The sequence below is a fragment of the Phoenix dactylifera genome, chromosome 6, assembly GCF_009389715.1.
Source record: "Phoenix dactylifera cultivar Barhee BC4 chromosome 6, palm_55x_up_171113_PBpolish2nd_filt_p, whole genome shotgun sequence".
NCBI lineage: Eukaryota > Viridiplantae > Streptophyta > Magnoliopsida > Arecales > Arecaceae > Phoenix > Phoenix dactylifera.
In genome coordinates, this window is record NC_052397.1 from 9,404,700 (window position 1) to 9,414,039 (window position 9,340).

General features: G+C 45.9%; 1 protein-coding gene across 1 annotated transcript; it reads right to left on the reverse strand.

Annotated features, from left to right (window-relative positions):
• Positions 1–718: 718 nt before the first annotated feature.
• LOC103721642 (dof zinc finger protein DOF5.7) lies at positions 719–4,166 on the reverse strand. The gene has a single exon (XM_008811932.3). The coding sequence runs from the start codon at positions 2,081–2,083 to the stop codon at positions 1,034–1,036; it is 1,050 nt and encodes a 349-aa protein (XP_008810154.2). The 5' UTR covers positions 2,084–4,166; the 3' UTR covers positions 719–1,033.
• Between the last annotated feature and the right edge of the window lie 5,174 nt (positions 4,167–9,340).

Consider the following 9,340-nt stretch of genomic DNA (forward strand, 5'->3'; position numbering starts at 1 on the left):
TTCAAAGCTGAGAAATAAAGGAAAGGAAGAAAACGTTTTTTCTTGAAGGAAGATGGTAAAGCCCATTCTTAGGAGAGAGCCATTTCTAACGGGAAAAAAAATAAAAAAAAGCAGTCTTCGTTCCGTTACCAGTTGCCTCGGCTCCATCTCCGAGACCAAAAGAGAGAAAAGAAACGTTCCCAACAGGAAACAAAAGATGCCACCACCCTCTCTTTCTCTCTCTCCCCAATTCATTCACTACAGTCTGCACCTCATTACTCTTTCGAAGAACAACTTTTTTCGGACCCCAAGATCTTGCTAAGCTGCAACTAATTATTATGGAAAGCCCTAATTAGGGGAGATGTTGGAGCGAGTATAGGTAGGCTCCTGATAGGTAGGTTCCTGCAGAGCTACTGTTTCGTTGATTTTATTCTACACAGCCTGATATCAAAGTAGTCCTGTTGATAGATGCAAGAGCTCTGAGGTCAGACAGAACCAATAAAAAAAATCAAACGACACGGCATTGAAATTAATTTAATAACTCTTGCAAATCCAAACAAAGATAATAGAAATAAGAAATGAGACAAAAACGACTTAAAGCAAAAGAAGCATGTGATTTCAGTTCAAGTTCGGCCCCATCGCTTGTGTCACGTTAAAGAGAATCCAAACCTAAATATAGAGAATACAAAGAAGGGCAAAAATGGATATTGGTAGTTAGAACATAAAAGAGAGACATCAATTTCAACTATAAACTTACTTTTATTACTATGGGATAGTCCTGCAGCTTTGTAACAAGATTATCAGAAAGAAAACCAGAAGAAACGAAATAAGACATAAGAAGTTAGAGAGAGAGACACAGCGAGCGCAAAAGAACCAAGCAAACAAGAGAGCATCATCAGAAGACGTTGAACACAACCCATCAATCACCCTCTTTAAGAAAATCTTCCATCATTCTCGCCTCCCCAGATTGCTTTAACTGCAAACTAAGGAGACCGGGGAACCAGAAAGATCAAGAAATAGGATAGCATGGGAAACTCCCGTTTGACCGCTTGTACTAAGGCAGAGTCGCAAACTGGGTCATGTCATTCCAAGCTGGGATTCCATTCCAATTGCTAGAGTTGTTGTCGCTGCTGTTGTTGTTGCTGTTTTTGTTGTTGTTGTTGGAGTTGTTGTTGTGAGAATTGGTGGTGGTATTGGCGGTGGCGGAGGCGGGCATCGTGTAAGTGCTCTCAAGAAACCATGTCGGTGGGGTTTCATTACTGCTAACGCATCCATTTCTCGTCCCACTGCTCCCACAAACATCAGCTCTGGAGCTGTCTGGGACCTGAAAAGAGATGGGCTCTGGCTGGTTCTCCAGAAGAGGGGTTGGAAGAGGAGACACACTGCTCTCCTTACGGGCCTCCCCTCCAAAGAACATAGCCAGCCTCTGCTGTTGAAGCTTCCAGTGAAGGTCTTGGTTTACAGAGCTCAAAGATTCGATCGAAGAAGCAATATTACCGTGGGTATTGCTATTCACCGTCGAGGAAGAGCCACCACCTACGTCGCTATAGAACCCGATGGAAGAAGTTGGGTAATTGAACCCCACCATAGAAGAAGCCATCGTGACGGCCGGAGATGAGATAGCGGCGGGTGAGGAGAAGTCCTCGAAGGAGATGAATTGGTTGCTGATGCTCAAGACGCCACAAGTGGTGGGAGCGTGCAGCCTTGAAAAAGGGAGGACGCCTAGCTGGAAGTCGACTGCAGGCGGGGAGGGCCCAGTGAGGAATTTGAGGCCACTGCCGGGTTCAGGGATCCCGGCGGTGATGGGGTCCGCGGGATCAAAGGGGAGGCGGGTTGAGGCTGACGATTTGGATTTCTTGTTCTTACGGCAGCCACCGCCGACAGGCACGTTGCGGAGGGCGCCGCCTTTGGTCCAGTACCGGCGGCAGGTCTTGCAGAAGTGCCTTGGCTGGGTAAGGCTGTAGTTGTTGTAGTAGCAGAATTTGGTATTGGGGGAGTCGCACCGCGGGCATTTGAGGCCTTGCTCCGGCGGGTGAAGCGGGGTGGTGGTGCTCTTGCGCCCTTCTGAGGACTGAGAATCGTCAGCTGCTGGCGACACCATCATTTCCTTATCTATTTCAGTCGTAATTGGTGATGGGAAAAGGAGGGGAATTGGGAGAGGAAGAGAAGAAGGGTAGAGAGTGTTATGTGGGTTTGTAGGAGGGAGGTGAGATGGAAAGGAGGAAGTAGGTGTTGGATGGTTGTCCTAGTTTTCCTGCGGAGGAGGCAAGGAGGGAGTCTTATTCAATGGTTTCATGCATGGGATTGCGAGGTAAAGGCACGTTTGATTGATGCTTGTGATTGTCATCAAGTGGGAGGAGAGGAGGATTTGAAATAAATACTGGTACAGATGGGTTGGATTTGGTGGAATAAATAAAACTATTGAAAGCGCCGGGGGAGGAGGGAGGATGGGAAGTAGCAATAGCGGAAGAGAGAAATCTCTTGGCACAAGAAAGTGCAAGCACGTAATAAGAAGAGTGTGGAAAGAGAGGAACCTGGGGGAGAACGATCGGAAACGAATAAATAAATAATGCATCTGAGTCCATCTGACACAATATGAAACAAGAGTGGTGGCATGATGAAGTTCTGATGGATTGCTTCAGTTCGTGATGATATGTGGGGTCATGGCAACGGACTGTAACTGGCCATACCGAAGTATACATCGCCCAACAAAATTACTTTCAACCCGCCCTTTTAACTTATAGTCCTCCATCCACCGCATGTGATAGTAGACTTAACGTTCACCTTCTAAAATGACAGGCCTCATCACCCTTAAGTTTCGCCTAGTCCAAGCCTGACCCTGTCATAAAGCTCCATGTTTCCGATCCATGCAAGCCGCTCAACTGAGTGGAGGAAAAAGATGGAGCAGAGCAGATTGATGTTGAATGGGTAAATAACAACAGTCACCCCATGCATGCATGGTGGCATGCCAACAAATAAAGTGCTCGTCAGAATTGATAAAGATGGCTTGGGACTGGGCTGGCCACTGCCGAGCCAGCCTCAGCTGGTGCTGCAGGCTGTGTCCTCAGAGAACAGAAGCCTTTGTCCCTTCTCGATAATCCCTCTAACAACATGCACACCTTAACCCATCCCACTAAACCTACAAAACCAAGTCGTTGTCTTAGGATATATATTTCAAACCTTAGCCTCTCAAAAAATTATTTAAATTCTTGTGTTTGTAAATTGTAATTAAGGACAGAGAAGAGATCGTATTGTTACGAGAGGAGAAGCATGGCAACAGGTACGGGGAGCATAGGGCTGTAGCCTAAGGATGGGTAGAGCCCTCCTCCTTTATTCATAAAACAGCCATCCAAGGAGGGATACCCTAGCCCTTCCCTTTTGTAATTTAGATGATATTTTGGGAACAGGGACATTTCTGAGGCCCTTTATTAGCATACGTCCACGCAACTTTCCATCAGCTAACGAGTTATGCCCAACCACTTCAACCTGGGGTTCATGGGGCTATTTTTCGAATGGCCAGAGAACCTCGCTACGTCCTGCACCACTCACAGCTTTCTATGTTACCCAAGAGTAATAAAGCAAGCTTTCGGTGGGTATTTTGTGCGAGAAAAGTTCTCCTTCGAAGTTTCGATCCATGGACTGTGAGTAGGTTAAATTTGGGAGCGAGAACACAAAATAGAAGGAAAAAAATAAAGGTGAAAGGTCGAGAGGATTTCAGCTAGGGATAAATGGATGGGAGGTGCGTGAGTGGGTGCGTGGGTGTTTGTGGTGGGTGCGTACAGGGTCCACAAAGGTGGCTCGTGAGAGAAGGGATGGATTCCCGTGAGGCCGTGAACCTGAGCCCTCCCAACTCATCTCGGTCCCTTTCAAGCTCACCAACATCGCCGATCACGTGCTCTTCCCTCAAGGTCTAACTAACCTTTGTTATGTTTCTAACGAGAAGTACGCACCACCAACGTCGCCAGAGCGGAACCGCGGTCTGTCCCCACTCGGTTTTGTAACTGCAGGGCTGAGTCTGTTATAGCTTTAGGGCCCATTTGGAGGTCCATTTGTTGCAACTGCTATATATAAACACGGACACACACACACACTCACACACACACATATGTATTGTGGTGCTATCTAATGGAGTTAACTCCAAATACAAAATATAGAAAGGCATCTATAATTTCCAACTTGGAGAATTGGAACAATAACATAAAGCCAATATTTGTTAGCTATTATCAATTAAGGATTGGATTACTATGATAGGTCCGCCTATTGCTTTCCAAGCTGCAGTGCTCTCAAACAGATGAAGAGAAAGAGTATATGGAAAGAGTTTCATATGCCAGTGCCGTGGACAGCGTGATGTATGATATAGTGTATTGTAGGTCAAACATAGCACATATAGTGAGCCGGGTGAGCAGGTATATGGCAGACCCTGGGAAGGAGCACTGGAGGCACTGAAGTGGATTTTTCGGTATCTTCAAGCAACTCGAAGGCTTGGTCTGATTTTTGGACAACAAGATGGACCTAGGAGGAACTCCAATGTCTCAAGTGAGGTTTTAGGTCCATTGGAAGGGTTTGTTGATGCTAACTTTACATGTGATATGGATACAAGAAGGTCTACTACATATTATGTTTTCTATATATACGGTGGACCTGTTTCTTGGACCCTTCAACCTATCACGGCCTTATCCACCATAGAGGCCGAATATATAGGAATTACAAAAGCTGCTAAGGAGGCTCTTTAGTTAAAGAGACTCATTCAGAAGATGGGCGTGAAGCAAGATACAATGATGCTGCACAATGATAGTCAGAGTGCTCTACAATTGGTTCAGAACCCAGTCTATCATGCACGTACAAAGCATATAGATATGAGATATCACAGGATCAGAAAGCTGGTGGAAGAAGGTGAGGTGATGCTGGTTAAAGTTTATACGAAGAAGAACCAGTCGGATGCACTTACGAAGATTCATCCGCGAGATAGTTTCCTCTCATGTGTGGGGCTCATGGGGTTGATGGACCATGTGGAGCTTGCAGAGGCTTTGAAGCACCAAGGTGAAGATTGTGGGTACAAGTCTGGTACATCTAAAGCAAGAAATATAAGAAACAGCAGTGGGAATAACAGAAAGGTCGACTCATGCTGATCTGGGGTCGACCCCTAAAGAGCTGGAGTCGACTCCAAAAAATCAGACAAAAAACAGCTCTCTAAAAAACCTGTAAGAGTCGATCCATGATTAGCAGGGGTCGACTCATGCTGTTAAGGGGTCGACTCATCAAGAGCTGGGGTCGATCTCAGGTCGGGGCCAGTTTTAGGTAGAGACGGAAATTTGTCTTTTACCTACTTAAGACAGATAATTTGGGTCTTGAGTGGGCTAACCATCATTGGGCTAGGTTTAGGCTCAAAGAGAGAGAAAGCATACGAGTCATGGATGTACATGGGCTTGGGTTGAGTGCTTTCTCATGTGGTTTAGCCTAGGAGAGTTTTTGGGTTTGGGTCATGATTAACCATGTATATATACACTCATATATTTTGTGTATAGCGGAATGAAATCAGATGATACTCCTTTCTTCCTGAAAATTCTATTCTTTTTCTTCTCTTCCTCTTATGCATGTAAGCTGCCATTTCCAAAAACCCTAGCGCAGCCTCCATCTAATAGTCCAAGCAGTCCATGCCTCTAGCAGCGAAGGGAACACCATAGGTTCTGTGGTTTGAGGCGCTTCATATCTCCCCACACTCCGACGGACGGAGCCCACTAGCCGCCCCATCTCCACGGATGGAGGGACCTGTCCCATCGTTGATGAACCTAGGCCTCCCTCCGACCAGCCCGCGACCCGCAGTGACTTAGCAGGACTTCTGTACCGTTTTTGTGGGTTTGGGCCCAGCCCACCCAAGCATGGTGCCTTATCAAACATGGGCCGCTTGTTAGCCCGACCTGAAGCAGTGTTGGTCCAACCGAAGCCTAGCCCGCTGCTCGACTTGGTGCCAGACTCAGAGCCAACACCGGGTTGACCCAGTCTAGTCTTGGTCACCCCGAAGCTGGCAATCGAGACGTCCTTCTCAGGCGCCTTTCGTCGTGCGTCCTTTGAGGGCTTTTGCCATCCCTCAAGGTCGGTTGGTGAAACGCTTAGAGCCGATCTATCTCCAGTTGGACTCGGGCCGAATGTGGAGGAGTTGCGACTGGATTCCATGACTCAGTTGTCGCCTTCCTCATGCTAGTCCTCTTGGCTGCCCCCTGTTGCCGGATGCGATTCGTGACGAACCATGGTCAGAATACTGCCTACTCCCCTGATGCCTCTCCCTCCCCATCCGCCACCACTGAGACCACTGGAGGATCCTTCACTACTTCATTTTTGCCTGTCCCATGGTGCTCCGCCGACTCCGCCTCCACCATCACTATTGGGGAGAACCCACACTCCTTTGCGACGTGACCGATCCTCTCGCATTTGACACATGGAGCCAGTAGGTTCTTATAGGTAAACCCCTACCAAAACTTCTTCTCCATCCCCTCAGATCTCCCCTTCATGAACGTCCCTGGCTTGAGTGGGACAGAACAATCCAACTCAATCTTTACCCTAGCATAGCCATACCCCCTTCCCTTGTCCGTGAAGCCATCAATCGCCAAAGGTTGCCGAGCTTTGTAGCTATCCGGAAGATCGTCGCCTTCTTCCAATAATCCAGGGGTAGCCCTGGCAAGCGGAGCCAAACAACTACTCTCCCAACACCACTAGCATCGGGGACGAAGTTGGGGCGCCACCAGTCCATGGCTAGCATCTGCCCAGCCACTGTCTAAGGGTCATTCACCAATGCAGCCTCCTGATCCTCTTCCTTGGCGAACCTAACAGCGATACAACCGCCTATCAGCAGAAAGCATTCCACATTGTAATCCAATCGCCCCACTCGTCGGATCTCCTTTGCCACCCAATCCACCGAAATGCTTCGCCCCAAGCTCCGCACGATGACTGTGGTACTCCTCCACTCAGAACTGGTCCCCTCCAATTTCTCCTCGGGCACTTCCACCACCTCGGTGAACCTCCTCTGCAACATCTCTAGCTTGCGAAAAGGAATATGGTGAGTCATCCAAACTGGTTGCCTCGGCATACCCTTCGCCACCTCCGCCCATGAAGGTCCATTCGCCGCATGCCCAGGGTGAGGATTATTTGGCACTCCGTGCTTTCCTCCATCGACGTCGACGGAACACCACTTCCAAGGTCGGACATCTCTCACACCCAGCACCTGCTCGACGAAACCTCCCAGTGGATCCCAGTAGGTGCATGGATCTTGATGCACCCGCTCACACCCATTCACACCTGTTCACACCACACCCCTACCCACCCCCCCCCCCCCCCCCCGGCCCGCCCCGCCCCGCCCCGCGAGAGACTCCTTGTTATCCATTCATTTTCTCTTTTTTCTCCTCTTTTTTTTTCTCTTTTTCTTTTGTTTCTTCATCTGCAAAATTGAAAGTTTTCAATTTTGATGTCATATATATAACCTATAAGAGGAAAATGGCTTGTGTTCAGGCATTTTTTGGTACAAAAATATTTTATTGAACCATGTAATGTTGGTGAAGAAAGTATTTTTCTGACAAGCAGGATCCTTTCCCTACAACGGAAGAAAATCAAAAAAAAAATCCAGCAAAACAACAAACAGTATGAAAGAAATACAGATCTCATCATTAGCAGCCCAAGCGTGTTGGCTCCGAAGAGATCCATGCTTACTGCCTCTCCTTAGGTTTTTGTGGCTCTCGCTCTTTTCTGTGCAACATATGGTTCTGATGGCCAACTCTAGTTATTTATAGCCACCACATAAAATCCTAGGCAATGATATGCGTTGGTTCCTTACGGATCTCTATTCTCGGTCGTAGGATCACTAAAAAACTATTTTTTAGAATACACTCTTATATTCTATTAATTTTGACTTTATGGGCTTTTATAAATTACAGAAATGTCAATTAACACTTTGCAATTGACTCTCAAAAAAAGAAGATTAATTTAGTGAAATCTCTTTTGCTTATAATTTTGTTTATTTATCCTTCCACCACACTATATTCCATATAAGCCAATAGGATCGGAAAAATAGCATTGATTAAATCTATGGCTTATATAATTCTTAATTCATATTCTCTAAATTCAGTTGGACCCCAAAAAATTGTTTCTAACATAATTTCACAAATAAATATTTTATTTATAATACTAATAAAATATATTGAAAATGATTTTCATAAATTTCACTGGCTAGTTTTTCTTTTGGTCCAATCTCATACAGATAAGGCTGCAAATAGGTCGAGTCACGGGTCGACCCAATCCAACCCGACTCGACCTGCGTAGACCTGACCCGACCCGAATTTTAGGACCCGCGGGTCTCGATCGGGTCCTAAAATTGGACTCGAACCATTTTCTAGGTCAGGTCTGGGTTTCCTGAAACTTGACCCGACCTGACCCGACCTATTATTATTTTGAGTCTATTTTGGGTTTATTGAATCTAGACCCAATCCCAACTCGACCCGATCCCGACCCATTATTTTTTTGGGGTCTATTTAGGGTTTCTTGGAAAATAGTTTGATTTGTTTGCTGCTTTGTTTATCATATGATTCCAATGATAGGGGTTAGCTAGATAGTGGTTTGAGTTAGGGAGTGCACCTATGAGCATACTCTTTTCTGGTAAGCTAAAAGGATACCCGTTACGTGCCTAGGACCAATAGAAATTGTTACTATTCAAATTTCCATGAGCTGCTATTCTCCGGAATTGATTATGACATGACTGTACAGTTTCGAAAGACAACATCAAAGGTAGCTCTAAACTACAGCATTTGGCAAATGATATACCTAGGATAAACCCAACTCTTGATAGTCAACAGAAGGGTGGACAATAATGATTGTGATATGGCTTTATTATGGCTTTGTTGATTCTGCCTACTGTTAAGTAACATAACCACATCTACCATCAATATAAAAGATTATATGAAAGAATATGAAAGATTATATGAAAGATTATATTTTCCAAAAGCACAAAGAAAGTGGTAACATCTGACCCGGACCCGACCCGAACCTGGACCCGATCCGAACCTGACTCGGACCAGACACGACCCAATCCGAATGACCCGTTGGGTCAAAAATTGTAATCATGGACCCGATCCGACCCGACCCAATATTTAATTAGGTTGGGTCTGGATCCAAAATTAGGATCCGAATAAAAAATCGGGTCGGGTTAGGGTCACTCAAGACTCGATCCGACTCGACCCATTTGCACCCCTACATACAAACATACTGAATATATTACCTCAAATTCAGGCTGGTAGATTCCTTATTGAGCATATATACAAATTTATCTAATGCACTCCAGACCCAACTTTGTCTGTATATTTGATCTTGAGAAGAC

Bases quoted from the DNA above. Each gene is read 5' to 3' on its own strand.
- LOC103721642 (XM_008811932.3), bottom strand. From the start codon at position 2,083: ATGATGGTGTCGCCAGCAGCTGACGATTCTCAGTCCTCAGAAGGGCGC.